Source organism: Gasterosteus aculeatus, chromosome 4 (assembly GCF_964276395.1).
Source record: "Gasterosteus aculeatus chromosome 4, fGasAcu3.hap1.1, whole genome shotgun sequence".
In the NCBI taxonomy this organism is placed as follows: Eukaryota; Metazoa; Chordata; class Actinopteri; order Perciformes; family Gasterosteidae; genus Gasterosteus; species Gasterosteus aculeatus.
Window position 1 is genome coordinate 10,816,103 of NC_135691.1, and position 14,798 is coordinate 10,830,900.

A 14,798-nucleotide genomic window follows, 5' to 3' on the forward strand; every position below is an offset into this window, starting at 1 on the left:
GCAGCTGGCTGAGGTCTCGGAAGAAAGAACTTAAATTCCTGATTGGCATATAGGACCCACATGCAGGGCTTATTTTATGCAGTGTTTGTTGCAGGACTGACAGCTAGTGAGATCAAGTGACAGATGCTGTACATCTATTTATTTTTGGCCCGTCTCTTCTACATTAACATCTTCCAGTTCCATTAAATAATCAACTAGATAACCATTGTAGTGCCGCCTTCAGTAAACCGCCAAAATGTTTTACACTGCGCATGCGTCACACACTGTTCGACCTGCACCGTAGCGCCATCTGCTGTGGCGGGCCCAGTCACCCGCACTGCGCATGCGTCGTACAGGCTAACTGTTTAAGCTGTGCTCTACCGCCGCCTACTGCGAACCTTCAACGTTGTAGTTCCCTTTCCACTGCGCATGCGTCACGCCCTCTCACTCCTCGGCCTATTAACGTCATGGCGCCGCCTGCTGTGACACTCCAGCCTCGCAGCTCCCGTGCTGCTGCTGCTGCCGCTGCCGCCGCCAACGACGTTAGCTTCCCTCGATGGTTTTTACCGAGCAGCTGACTTTACTCCGCATTGATTTTAGAACATTTTTCTGGGCCACTTTCACATTCACCTCGACATTCACCCAATGTGGCGGTTAAACAAAGTTCGCCACAAAGCTGTTCGTCATGGCGACAGTTTGGAGGAGCTCAAATTAAAACGGCGAGAACATGAGAGAGGTGAGAGTTCAGCGGCGGTATGTTGGGTACCGTTATGAAGAACTTGATCGTTAATGTTATTTTCCATACGCTTAGTCAACAAGCCGATTGCTCTACATTGAAACGAGGTTTACGTTTAGTCGTCCGGAAGGAAAGGCTGCAACGTCACGTGTAACGTTAGTTAACGTTAACTAACTTAACGTGACCTAACAGTAAGGAAAGTTGCCATCACCTTAAGCTTACTTCGCCTGTCACGTTTGGTTACTGCATAAACCGATCCAACAAAAAGGTCAGAGGTCAGATAAACGTGTCAAACATTACGCATTCATTTAACCCAGAAGCTTCCTTCGAAGATTTGGACAGTTTAATACTCAAGACACAATATTTAATACATAGAGGACACAAATACAAAGGGATAAGTAGTCATGATTCTAAAATCACATCTGTAACTGAATTCCTCCAGCTATGGTGAGATCTTTCAGTCAATGTGATATTTATCTTTCTGCTGTGTGACACCTTAATGACATTTAACAAGTATCTTTACACTGAAAAGTAGGCTTTCTTGGCTCCGCTCTCTCAGATGACCGGAGCAGAAGGTGATCTTTGTCTTTTGTGTTGAACGGTTGTAGCGCTGAGACAAGCCCGCAGGGACAGGCAGCTTGTGAGCAAGCGCCTCCTGCTTAACGACGATGAGGACCAGCCGGAGGTCACCATGGACACCAACACGGGGGAACAGGTGCGACAGACGATAGCGGAGCGTGCCTTGGTAGGTCACGTGTGACTTACCATCTGAATGTGCTCCTTCTTCCCAGGACGCGGTCGGTTTGTTCCTCAAACTCCAACACGGCGGGCCGGGGAGGGAGGCCCACCTGGAAGCTTTGAGCAAAGTTCTCCGGGACCCATCAGCGCAGCTCGCCTTCCTCAAGTACGGCGGTGACCTTTTGTCGCCACATCGAAGGCAATGTTGAATTACATTAGTGACATGCTTATCTGCGTGTCCCTTTAATAACCTGATAAAATGTCCCCCCTCCAGGCAGGAGAATAGCATGCATCTGCTGGTGGGTTTCCTCACTGGCTCCGATGCTACTTGCCGTCTGCAGGCCGTCCGGTGCCTTCATGAGCTGTCTCACTCTCCCCACGCCAGCGTGTCGTCGGCCTGTCTGCCTGCCACCCCCTACCTGCTCACCTACCTGTCTGGCCAGAGCACCAAGTTCACTGTGAGTAGCCTCTCATACCAGGTGAGATATCTCGTAGTCATGCAGGGGATTTTACCTTCTCATGTGTGTATGTTCATGTGTACACAGGAGCTGTGTCTGTACACGCTTGGTAACTTATGCCCAGACAGCGATGCTGTAAAAGAGAAGCTCCTGGCCCAGGGAATCATTCCAGCTCTGGCTAACTGTTTAGAGGTAAACTCACTCTTCAAGATAATTGTAATACCACCTCTATCTCCACTATGTATTGTTATGTGCTTTGTTATTATGTCAGTAAATCTTTATCAAATAATAATAGATGCACCGACTATTTGACTATTTTGTTACTTCTGTAACAAAGATATTCTGTTTTCAATTTTAGGGGTCAGGTCCCGGTTTTTAGTTTCTCCTATTTTAACCCCTTATAATAGAAAACATGCATAAGGAAATAATGCAGATAACTTATAATATATTTCTTTTTGCTAAGAGATTGAACCTAAATCAAATTTGTATCAGCTGCGAACTTACTCCCCAAAATGTAGTAACGAAGATGATCAAATAAAGTAACATGTCCGACTTGATGTTTCCCGCGTGTCCGTCTAGAACCAGAGACATAACCTGGCGGTGGTGGAAGCCGTGGGATTCACCCTCTCTCAGTTCCTCCAGGCTAAAAATGCAGCAGAGAAGATAATTCCGTAATGACACCAGTTTATCTTCCTATTCTTTTCATTGCTGTTCACTCTGGAAATGTTCCTATTATTTCTCTTGTTAGGCCTTGCTTATGGTAAACATTTGTCTGTTGCATGACAGTCTTCCTCTGGGTCTGCAGGGCGGTCCTCGCTTCCAGCTTACCCTCAAACTTGCTATCAGTCCTGACTCCTGACCCCAAGTTTGGCTTGGCGCCCGCTATTGAGTGTGCATGGTGTTTGCACTACCTCGCGTGCAGGTGAGAGAGAGAGAGAGAGAGAGAGAGAGAGGTCAACAGTATCTTATACAGTATTAAGTTAGTTTTCAATATAGAGCTCTGTCTCTCTTCTGCCTTTATCTGTTTCAATAGCATGAAGGACAACAGAGAGCTGTTGGCTCATGGGGCTTTGTTGCAGTGCAGTTCCCTGTTAGTGTCACTAGGTGGTGCTGTGGCTGAAGGAAACAAAGAAGAAGGACTGGAACTGGTAAGAGAATTAACGGCCCTTGTTTTTGTTTTTGTAGCCTGTTCTGTTTTTAAATTCTACAGACAGCTCATGCCTACCATCATTTTTTGACATTGCTTTTGTAGAATGTGTCTATGAAGTTTTTTATAACGGCCGGTGGTTGTATTATCTTAGCGGTATGGACAGAACGACTTTCAACTTTTGAACCGTAATTCACCAAAACAAATTTCTCAGTGGATCCAGATGAATCTTTCCAAATAAGTCACGGCTATTTACAGATTGTTTTTCCACCATTTTGAGCCTTTTTTTTTCTTCTTTTTTTCTGCTACACAAATTTACCCCAACGACGACCCCAGACTGGTGGGCCCCAGCAAGTCCTTTTTCACTGACATGGAGGTTTTCGATCGTTCCTCTCTAGTTCATCTGTCCCCTGCTGAGGTGCGTGGGAAACCTTCTGTCCTCCTGTCCAGTGAAGGAGCTGAGCACTCAAGCTGGTGACGTTCGTATCGTGGCTGCTCTCTGCACACTAGTTCAGGCCTTCCTGCAGAGCCGGCCGGCCCTGGCGAGAGAGAGCGCCTGGGTCCTCAACAACCTCACAGGTTTGAGCAACCTGTTGTAGTCGCACGCGATTGATGCTGGATCCTTAAAAAACATCTGTCCAAGGGGATTTTGGTCTTTAGATAATGTAAAATGGGATTTCTCTTGACTGTATTCCCTTGTTGTGTGTTATAGATGTGTCACCCAAAAAGATGCTCAATTTATTTCGGGTCACTTGACACCTGTGCAGTGGAACAAAACTTCACCCCATCGTAATTCTAACTAAAATATGTGTTTGGCTTTATTCATATGGCATCTGCCATGTTTACAAGGCTTACAAATGTGTTTTTAAAAGATTCTCTCAAAGCTGAAGGAACCCAGTGTACCGCGTTGACTGCTGTATTTATTAGTCGTTCGTGTGCTTCAATGCATTTTCCGTCGGGCTGCTGCAGCTCTCTCCAGCGCTTCCTGCTCTGCTCTGCTGACGCTCAACTTGGTGCCTGGACTGATGAAGCTCCTCCCTTTCTCCCAGGGCATCAATACAATGGTCTTATACTTTTGATATTTCATACAATATTTCTGTCTAGCACTTGATGATGAACAGTGTGTTTGCAATCTTTGTTTTCTTTTTCTTTGAGTCCCTCATTACTCATACTCATATTTGTTTGTTACACTTTTGTTAGATCCTGAGGATTCTAGCAAATATTGCGCACAAGAAAAAGCATTTCTGTGCTCAGCTGACCCGTTGTGGGTTGCTGTCTGCTCTCTGTGCAACACTTAAAATGGCCGACCAAGAGATGGTGACCTTGAGTATGGATGTCCTGTACATGCTGGTAGTTGGTGGTCCACAGGTAAATGACTGCAGTAGCTCAGTAGAGACGACCACACCTGATAACCAAGAGCTTTCAGCCAGCTACTGTAGTTGCAACCTACAGTAGCTGGCTGATGTCACTGGGTTAACCTTATGTCACTTATTCCCTGAAGGTGGCAGAGGAGTTTGTGAAGCAAGGCGGGTTTCCACTGTTGGAAGCCCTTCAGTACAACGGTGAAGGAGCGATTAGACGAAGAGCAACTCATCTCCTGGAGCGCCACCTGCTGTCCTGCTCTTCTTACTGCTCGGTAAACGCTGTGTTCTGGTTCTGGTTGGCTGGTTGTTCTGGTTGTTGAAATCGGGCAGATTGATCTGATTTTTCTTAAATAACCGTCTATCAACGGTTTGCTGCAGGAAAACGTCCCGTGTTCCTGAGACAACTGGGAGGCATCAGATGTCCACGTACTCAGTGCAGTGCAATGAGGCTGCAATGAGGAGACACTCGAGAGGCCTGGAATAATCATGTACAAACAATGTTTAAAGTCATTTTTAATACAATTAAGTGGTTTCTGCTCTACTCCCATGAATGGTATTTTAATGTATGTAAAGATGAAATATTTGATCATTCTATATGACTAAACATACTGTATGTTGTCAAAAGGATCGCTAAAGCACATTTTGGGGGTTTTCGTGATGGTTTTTTGAGCCAATATTGCATTGCCAGTGAAAACTGTACTTTCATGAAATAAATTACATATTTAAGATTCAAGTTTGAGTAAATTATTCTCTGGATAACAATATTTCACTTGTGTTTGTTAGTTAGGAATAAGGATTAATATTGAAGATATTATATAAAAAACAAACAATTCTATTAATTCAATAGTTCAACCCTCCGGTGATTAACAGGAGTTATTTCCATAGATTATAATTATAATCGACCTATAATCAGCAAATGAATTGATAATTACATTAATTGAAACCCTATTTCTGTCCACACCCATCTGCAAAAAAATAATTTTTGATTATTTATCATCAGTGCAATGATAGATACTTTTATTTATATTCATGATGGCATCGATTACAATTTTTAATTGTGGTTATATGCGTGAGATTAATTGTAAAATTGTTTGAGTGTTCGCACTCAAAGCAAATTAGGGGCTTTTAAACAGTGGTATTCTCTTTAAAATAGTAGCACAACATATCTTTTAAATCTGAACGTAATTAAATAAAATAATTAAAACATGTAATTAATTATAAAAGCAAAGCTGTTTGCCACTGCTAGGGCACTAACATTGTATTTTGTTTGTTGTAAAAAAATAAGTCATCCTCCACAATCATAACATTACGAGGCAAGTTGACATCTGCTTTCTTTGTTTTCTGAACAGATACCAGCAGAAACATGTGTCTTTGATCAAGGAGCAGCATGAACATCAATAATCCATCCACCTGACAATAATCTATGTTCAATAAGAAGCGTTTCTTTTAGAGTGACGTCAGGTTGACTTTCAAAATAATGCTCACTTTTAAAAACTCCATAACGTGTTATTTAACAGCTGCTTGTTCCCTGCAAGGAGTTCAGCTCCTCCCTTCAATGAACAAAACAAGTCTCAGATTTCCCCACTTCCTCTTTCCACCCGTGACAGTCCTTCCCGTTATCTTCCATGCTTCTCTGCATGGGAAACTTTCTACAAAACACAGCTGCATTCTTTGAGACTCTTAGTTTTTAATTTCTGCCTCTTTCCAACTGTTTTTAGTGGAGAGAATACATCTTGTTTGCTTGTTTTTCTCCCTCCTCCCTCAACCTAACAGTGTGGCAATGGTGGAAAGGGAGTCAACAACTGGAGACAGAGCAGAGGGGCAGGATGGAAACCAGGCGTCAGACCCCGTGCTGCTGATGTCCAGCAAACCTCTGCATCGCTTCGTCCAGAGAGAGCCCAGGAGTCTCGGGGTAACACGTGATGCACAACAGGGCCACAATGGATGTTTACTTGTGTTTGCTTAGTTTTACTGAAATCATTCCATCCCTCTCGTTCCCAGATTGTCATTCTCATCTTTGGCTGTGCAGAGGTTCTGATGGGATTTGTGTTGGCCGGTCAAAGCGAGGCCCTTTCTGAGGATCTATATCACCTTCTGGCAAGGAGCTTTGGTACATAACACTTGGCACATGTGCTTCTCTTCAAAATGTGAATCTATAGTATCACAGTGGATCGTTAAAGCCCTCGAAAACGTAGTCTCAAAATTCACAGGTTTAACATTTTGCTGTTGTTTCTCTCTCTTTCCTTTTCCCTTTATTCGAAGTTAGAAATTGAGATTGATACCAGCCACTCATCCAACTTGGCAAAAAAAAGCTTTATCTTAGACAAATAGTTTAAAATGCATTCAAATTTACTCTTCAACTTCCTACTCCAGTAGAGAGGAGCTTTGATTACTTCCACAGTCATGTGACCAGGGCCTGAAAGGCCACGAGCAATCAATAATGCACTTTGAATGAAAAATAATGTGATCATCCTTTTTTTGTGTTTGTTTGAAGTTCCTTGTCTGTGGAAACCTGTCCATCTACAGTGAGATACGTCCATCCAAGAAGATGGTAGATACTTTTTGATTTACTCATCTAGTGTTTCACTTTACCACTCCTTCTTTCTTAACCACTCACCTCATTGTGTCTCTCCCAGGTCACTGTATGTTTGGCCATGTATGTGGTTTCCCTTTTGGGACTCGTGGTCTCCATTATCTTCCGGATTTCCCACTTTAGCAGAATGTTCATCATTAGGCAGTACTTGCACCATGACAACCTGGTGAGTCTTAGCAAATATGTTTTATGCTGAATGGACACATTCCAGCTGAGGGGGATAACTTTCTGTTCTGCTTTGCTCTGGCTCTAGGATCTGATGATTGCAGTTGAATGCGTATTGCTCACTTCCTCTGTGTGTGTGGCTGTGCTCCTCATCATCCTGAGCACCGTTGCACGGTTAGCTCTGAAATCCACATCCACACAGGTAAAAATATTCTCATCGTTACTTCATGCTAAACTTTTCCACTGCCATTGAGGTGGGAGTGGAAAAGATAAAATGTAATCGGAGCGAGATATGTTTCAACAGACGACGATTGGCTAAGAATAAGTGAAGGCCACAAATTTGAAATAAAAATAAAAACATTGAAAGGAAATAACCGAAGAAGAGAAGAAAGGAAAAACATTCTGTGGATCTTTCTGAAGTCCTCGAGACCCGTGGTTCCCTCTTCACAAGTTGCATCTTCATGTCACCGCCTTCTTGTTGTCCTCTTACTTAACAAATGCCACCTCTGTCTCTTCCACAGGTTATTGTGCAGCACGTCCTGCCTCCACTGAGCAACACATGTTCAAATTAATCTCAACCTTGTGAGGTATTCTCCCATAGTAACTAACACTTGTTTTCATGCAGCAAATAAATATCCAAATAACACTTGACACGTACACCGCCTAGTGGCCATGTTGTTTTAGTTACCTCTACTGTACGGTATGTCATACTCATTGTTTAGGTCGTATAGTACGAAACACTTGTTTCCCGTTGGGAAATAAACTTCCCCAAAATCGTTTTTTGATACTCGATAAATTGATACTTACAGCCCGTACAAACTATTTTTAGTCGTATGGTTGACCGCAGTTATTTGTTGTTTAATGTTGTAATGTTTGAATTAAAGGACAATGTAAGTTCACCTGATTGCATCAATGATCACTGTATAATAGATCTTAAATACTATGAGTTTATTCACTAACGATGTCACCTATCTAACTTTAGCATCCTTGATCCCTGTCAATCATGATGTCAACTAGAGAGTAGTGCTATTCCTTGTATTTGAAATACGTGTTTCAATTACTTGAGTATTTTTTGTAATTTGTATTTCTAGTTGATACAAAGCTTAAAGGCTGTTGAGTCTCATTATAGGTATTGTTTTTTTTGCATGCTGAATTCATATATATATATATACTGTAAATAGAAATTAACTTGCCAAAAACATGTATTTTGTATTTTCTTCCGTCCGCATTTTACAGTACACCAGCCACACAATCCTCCACCGAATGTTCAAGCATAAGCAAGGAGATCAAAGGTCAAGGTGCAAAGTTATAACAAGAATGTACTAGTACAATATATTGTATTTCACCTGTCAAAATCATTAGTCCTATTTACATTAATAAATCCATGAATCCAAACTATAAATTTGAAATAACGTGTGCATGATTATCAGTTTTTTCAGTATTTGTTCATTGAAGCTTTTTATAATCAATGTGACCCGTTAGATACACTTGGCTGCAGATATTTTGTGTGATATATTTTACAGATGTGGTCTTTTGTTACAGGACAGTTAACATTTTGTAGCGCACAAACAACTGCAATGACACCATCAACAATTTTGGTAACTTCTTTCACTGACATTGACACATTCCATTGACTAGACAGTATGTCATGTCAATGGAAGTCCTCCGCTAGTATGGGGAGAGTAGAATAGCTGGCTTCGTACAGAGGCAGAGGCCTGGAGTGCACGGCCGTAAGAGAAGGTCAGCTTCCTGGGGCGATGGAGGGGCACCTGGTAGATGGCGCTCAGGTTGGTGGAGGCCTCCTCCTCACTCTGGCCCCCGGATAGGAAACAGATGCCTGGAAAGACACAAAGCAGCATGGCACTACCAAGTATTCTGTGCTTTTATTGGTTTGGTGGGAGGGAATAAAAAAAATAACTGGAAGGCATTCGGGTCGCCGTTCTCGCCGCCCTCTGGTCACCACTTTGCCTCTGCAGGTGGAGGCCATCTCCTGGTCTCCAGTTGCTGAATCACACTGGGAGCGGGCTGAGCTGGCTGCCCAACTTCAGGTCACCTACTCCCGCCACGCTGGGCCGCAACGCACCGCCTTCTGCGCTGGGCTGCAGCAACCTCCTGATCCGGTCCCACGACTCGTACCCCCGACTCCGCCAGTCCCGGCTCCACAACTTGGACCCCCGACGTTTGGCGGCAAATCACTGTCAAAATTCGAGAGCGTAAATTAGGTTGATGCGTGCGTGTAAATCAAACATCCGCGAGCAAATCTCCGTCTCATCTGCACATTAAGAGCAATGCGTCCAGCTCGCAGACCTGTCTGTCAGTCTGAATATCTTGCCAACTTTACCGAACTATGGAGGAGCCTGCGCATATCTTGTATATCACATTCACTACAACCTCATTATTTATTTTTTCAAAAAGTCGATCCGTATTGAAAGTTGGCAAGATATTCACAGATTCAGACTTTTTTTCCGGTATTTTACAACTACGGACCGGTCTGAGAGCTGGACGCATTGCTCTTAATGTGCCGGTAATGATGGTAAATGATGGTTGTAGCTGGTTGTCATCTACGGTCCACTACGATTACCGAAGGGGGGCGTTTGTTTTTTGACATTTTATCTCATAATTTCGACTTTCTATCCTCTTTCTTTAGTGCGGAAATGGGCTTCTATAGTTGTGTGAATGCATCACTCCAGCCAATCCAAAGATGGGGTTTGTAACCAATCAGGTGTAGATACAAGGTGACTGGCTCCGCCCCCTTAGTGTCAAAAAGAAAAACAGCGAGCGCGTAGAAAATAGTGATTAGTCTTTTTTTGGGTCATTCCTTCATTTCGGGGGGGGTGGTAAGATAAATTCCTGCATTAAAATAATGTATCATGACAGATATTATTATTATTATTTTCACGCTAGCATTCATTTATCATTGATCTACTCGCCGAGTAGATCAATGATTTGTTCATCGTTCTTAACAATAGAGGTTTTCCTAAAGGTAAAACCGGTAAATCTATACATCATAACACAAACGAGGTCCGTTAGAACCGAACGTGATCATTCACGTTGGTAGTACACTGCTTGGAATCCAATATAAAATTGTAACGAAGACAAACTTCCTAGCAAACCGGTAGCTTAGCTACGTTAGCTGAATGCTAGCCGGGCTAGAAACCCATCGAGACAGCTCACCTTTTACAAAAAGAACGTCAGTGTAAAAGCTGGATGGTCGTCCAAAGAAGAAAAAAAGAAGATATACGATGGGATTGAGCTAAAAAAATCGTCTTTAAACCAATACGGTTGAATGGTATTTTCGTTTGAAAACACGGCGGCTCAGACGCCGATGGCAACCTGCTCGCGCAGAGAAAGAATGCTGACTGCTTATCGCTACCAGTGGAGGGTAAACGCACGTAAACGCCGTTTACGCACCTCTGGAATTTTGGAAATAGCGTTTACGCACCTACAAATAGCGTTTACGCACCTATAAGTGGCGTTTACGCACATCAAAGTTCCCTGCGTCTTGTATCCTTACGTTGGAATAATCCGAAATAAACTTGGTGTAATTTTAAAACAGCTAAGACTACGTTTCCTATTGTTGAACATATAAACGCCGTAGGCTGAATCATTTTTATCTGCGCTGTATTACGGTCTGTGAGCATCCAATCAGTGCCTTGCGGCTGCAGCAGCGACACCAATCAGGATCCAGGAGGTGTGTAAACACATACATGTTGTGGATCAGCCCAGCGGTCCCCAACCTTTCTTACCCCACGGACTGGTTTCATGTCAGACAATATTTCGCGGACCGGTCGAGAAGGTCCGACGGGGGGGGGGGTGTAGTAGTCGTTGCGGGCAATCATTGTCATTGATATGACTTTTACTGATAACATAATGCAATATAGCCAGGACAGCCTTACAGAGTCGCAACGCTTTGTGTTGCATTGCTTCGCATCGCGTCAAGGTCTGTATGATCACAAAATTCAGAGTTTACCCACCTCTAATTTTACCACTACAGCACTGTATACAGGTCACGTGAAGTTCAGCCTGTAGCCGGCCGTCCAGACAAGTGAGTACTCGGCTCGTACCGCCGGACCCCGGTCACGTTGATCTCACTGACGATGAGCTCGCTCTGGTTACCAGACACGGCCAGAACCTTGCAATAAAAGGTCCGCCAATAAACATGCAAACTGTTCATTTTTCACGTGACCTGCATAGGCTCAGCACTGGTAGCGAGTAGATCAATGATTTGTTCGTCGTTCATTTTTCAATGAACGATTTGCTCGCGGATGTTTGATTTACGAGCGCGCATCAACCTGATTTACGCTCTCAAATTTTGACAGTGATTTGCCGCCATACCGATGCCTCCTGTCCCGCCCACCAGACGCTCGGGCGCCGAGCCCTCCATCTGGGCATAGCACCAGATGGAGGCCGCAGGCTTCATCCGGGCCAGGTACCTCGTTCTCTGTTTTGTTTTTCCAACTCTTTTTGAACCATTCTTAGTCTGGTCCCTCGCCTGAGATCTCTGTGCCAGGGGAAACCCTCCAGGAGCACCAGGCTCCAGACAACACAGCCCTCAGGTTCATTGGGACACGCAAACCTCTCCACCGCGATACGGTGATGGTCCCCGGAGAGGACATGTGTGTGTTTCTATGTGTATGTATTTATGTGTTTCTATGTGTATGTATTTATGTGTGTTTATATGTTTATGTATTTATGTGTATGTATATGTTTATGTATTTATGTGTGTTTCTATGTGTATGTATTTATGTGTGTTTATATGTGTATGTATTTATATGATTATGTTTTTGTGTACATAAATACACGTGTTAATGTGTATGTATTTATGTGTGTGTGTGTATTTATGTGTTTATATGTGTATGTATTTATATGATTATGTTTTTGTGTACATAAATACACGTGTTAATGTGTATGTATTTATGTGTGTGTGTGTATTTATGTGTTTATATGTGTATGTATTTATGTGTGTGTGTGTGTGTGTGTGTGTGTGTGTGTGTGTGTGTGTGTGTGTGTGTGTGTGTGTGTGTGTGTGTGTGTGTGTGTGTGTGTGTGTGCGTGCGTGCGTGCGTGCGTTGGTGTCGTCGATCTTGAATTCTGCAGCCGGGGTATTAGAATATCTTGTACCACTTTTTCTTTGGCTTCTTGATGGTCTGACGTTGAAGGTCTTCCACCTGAGACAATAAGCAGGCCTTGTCCTTCTGCATCTCCTTCTCCCTTTCCAGGGATTGTTCTGTGGTCTTAAGGAGGTAAGACTTCATCTGGTGCCATTCGAGACGTTCATTCTCTCGCTCATCTTCACATTTCTTCCAAAGAGCAGCTACGACTTCTTTGTGGTCCTCCTTCTGTGTCTCCAGCGTGGTAACACAGTGGCTCTTGGATGTTTCAAGCTGTGATGTCAGTTCCAGAATTCTGAGACGCTGCTTTTCTAACAGATCTTTTGTTTCTTTCAGAGTTCTTGCGATCTTGTTAGTCTCCGCTCTCTGTTCCTCCAGCTCGTCTCGGGATGCCTGGTTTCTTTCAAACATCGTCGCAGCCTCCTTCTCCATTGTACGAACAGCAGCGATGTTCCTCTGCTTGGCATGTTCGAGGTCCGTGTATGTTTCTTCCAGCTTGGCTTTGAAGGAAGACCTCTCCTGCTGCCACTCAATAGTACGGCTCTCTAGCTGCTGCTCAGCCTTTTTCACAGCGGCCAAGAGGTTGTCGTTCTTCTTTTTTTCACTGTCGTGGTCAACCTCACAGGAGTTGCTCTTTTCCAACTGGGCAGACTGGAGGCAAGCTTTCTGATATTCACATTTCTTCAGAGCAATGGTGAGTTTTTTTATGTCGTTGTCTCGCGTCTGCAGCTTGGTAAGAGAGCATTTTAGCTGTGCCGTGACGCCGAACTTTTCCTGATAGCAGGTGTCCAACCGATCCTTGCTAACTTTCAAGTTCTCGTTGGTCTCTGCTTTCAGTTTTTCTAGCTGGGAGGTCAGGGAAGACCTCTCCTGTTGCCACTGAAGACGTTCTTTCTTCAGCTCCTGCTCAATCTTATCAAAAGCAGACTTGGTCTTATTGTTGATCTGCGTCTGTTCGGCATGTTTGAGGTCCGTGCATGATTTTTCCAGCTTGGCTTTGAAGGAAGACCTCTCCTGCTGCCACTCAACAGTACGGCTCTCTAGCTGCTGCTCAGCCTTCTTCACAGCGGCCAAGAGGTCGTCGTTCTTCTTTTTTTCACTGTCGTGGTCAACCTCACAGGAGTTGCTCTTTTCCAACTGGGCAGACTGCAGGCAAGCTTTCTGATATTCACATTTCTTCAGAGCAATGGTGAGTTTTTTTATGTCGTTGTCTCGCGTCTGCAGCTTGGTAAGAGAGCATTTTAGCTGTGCCGTGACGCCGAACTTCTCCTGATAGCAGCTGTCCAACCGATCCTTGCTAACTTTCAAGTTCTCGTTGGTCTCTGCTTTCAGTTTTTCTAGCTGGGAGGTCAGGGAAGACCTCTCCTGTTGCCACTGAAGACGTTCTTTCTTCAGGTCCCGCTGAATCTTATCATAAGCAGACTTGGTATTATCGTTGATCTGCGTCTGTTCGGCCAATCGAGCTTTAACGAGGTTCCAGAACGTCTCCTTGTCCTTCTTTGCAAATGTTATTTGCGTATTCAAGTCCTGCTTAGACTTGTCCAGAGCAGCCTTGAGCTTTATGATAGCATCCAGCTGTTCGTCCTGTTTAGTTTGGCAAAAGTTCTTGAATAGCTGCATTTCAGCACAGGATGACGTCTCAACATCACCCTTGACCTTTTGCAGCTTGGTAGCGGTCTCTTTTAGCTGTGCTTTCAGGCTACATATCTCGTTGTGTACATCTCCATTCTTATGTTGATGAAGAATATCTAGGAACTGCTGCAGACTGTCCTTATTGATCTGAAGGAGAACTCTTCCCTCAGATTCAGTTTGGGTGAGCGTTGCCTTGCTGTCCTCCAGCTCACCTCTTACTTGTTCCTCCAGTGAACGTAGGTAAAAGTTCTTTGGAGGTTCAACCTCCTTGGAATTGAATTCCATTTCCGCCGGCATTATCTTCTTTTGCTGAACGTTGGCCATTCTTTTCCTTGTATTAATGGGAACTGCCAAAATCCTCTCTAAAACAAAGTGATGTCTGAGCCAAAGTCCTCTCTAAAACAAAGTGATGTCTGATCTAAAGTCCTCTCTAAAACAAAGTGATGTCTGAGAGTGGAACTTAACAAGATAAGAACACATTCCGTGATGTCATCGATGATGTCATCCATGATGTCATGCTTCCCTTTGATGTTGGTCACCTGGCAACCATGAAGTACATTGTTGCTATGATATATGATATTGATGACATCACGGAATGTGTTCTTATCTTGTTAAGTTCCACTCTCAGACATCACTTTGTTTTAGAGAGGACTTTAGATCAGACATCACTTTGTTTTAGAGAGGACTTTGGCTCAGACATCACTTTGTTTTAGAGAGGATTTTGGCAGTTCCCATTAATACAAGGAAAAGAATGGCCAACGTTCAGCAAAAGAAGATAATGCCGGCGGAAATGGAATTCAATTCCAAGGAGGTTGAACCTCCAAAGAACTTTTACCTACGTTCACTGGAGGAACAAGTAAGAGGTGAGCTGGAGG

General features: G+C 43.7%; 2 protein-coding genes and 1 long non-coding RNA gene across 3 annotated transcripts; 2 read left to right on the forward strand and 1 right to left on the reverse strand.

The window, feature by feature from the left end:
• The first annotated feature begins 278 nt into the window (after positions 1 to 278).
• tmco6 (transmembrane and coiled-coil domains 6) lies at positions 279 to 5,155 on the forward strand. The gene is made up of 13 exons (XM_040172903.2): positions 279 to 715; positions 1,324 to 1,430; positions 1,507 to 1,619; positions 1,728 to 1,911; positions 1,999 to 2,103; positions 2,491 to 2,582; positions 2,717 to 2,833; positions 2,945 to 3,059; positions 3,457 to 3,637; positions 4,028 to 4,122; positions 4,259 to 4,426; positions 4,560 to 4,694; positions 4,801 to 5,155. Exons 1-13 carry the CDS (start codon positions 625 to 627, stop codon positions 4,819 to 4,821), a joined length of 1,524 nt encoding a protein of 507 aa, XP_040028837.2. The 5' UTR covers positions 279 to 624; the 3' UTR covers positions 4,822 to 5,155.
• An 850-nt stretch (positions 5,156 to 6,005) lies between these two features.
• Positions 6,006 to 8,379, forward strand: LOC144406313 (uncharacterized). The gene is made up of 6 exons (XR_013467586.1): positions 6,006 to 6,334; positions 6,424 to 6,532; positions 6,917 to 6,973; positions 7,059 to 7,181; positions 7,269 to 7,382; positions 7,702 to 8,379. It is a non-coding gene; the product is annotated as an uncharacterized LOC144406313 (long non-coding RNA).
• LOC120817032 (uncharacterized) lies at positions 8,369 to 14,408 on the reverse strand. Its single transcript, XM_040172787.2, has 2 exons — positions 12,302 to 14,408; positions 8,369 to 9,375 (listed from the first exon to the last, which is right to left on the reverse strand). Exons 1-2 carry the CDS (start codon positions 14,245 to 14,247, stop codon positions 9,234 to 9,236), a joined length of 2,088 nt encoding a protein of 695 aa, XP_040028721.2. The 5' UTR covers positions 14,248 to 14,408; the 3' UTR covers positions 8,369 to 9,233.
• Between the last annotated feature and the right edge of the window lie 390 nt (positions 14,409 to 14,798).

Excerpts from the sequence above, each read along its gene's own strand:
- tmco6 (XM_040172903.2), top strand. The coding sequence starts at position 625 with ATGTGGCGGTTAAACAAAGTTCGCCACAAAGCTGTTCGTCATGGCGAC. Across the intron at positions 1,431-1,506 it reads ACACCAACACGGGGGAACAG|GACGCGGTCGGTTTGTTCCT; the intron begins GTGCGACAGACG and ends CCTTCTTCCCAG. Across the intron at positions 2,834-2,944 it reads TTGCACTACCTCGCGTGCAG|CATGAAGGACAACAGAGAGC; the intron begins GTGAGAGAGAGA and ends CTGTTTCAATAG.
- LOC120817032 (XM_040172787.2), bottom strand. The coding sequence starts at position 14,247 with ATGGCCAACGTTCAGCAAAAGAAGATAATGCCGGCGGAAATGGAATTC. Across the intron at positions 9,376-12,301 it reads AAGAAGCCAAAGAAAAAGTG|TGATTTGCCGCCAAACGTCG; the intron begins GTACAAGATATT and ends GAATTTTGACAG.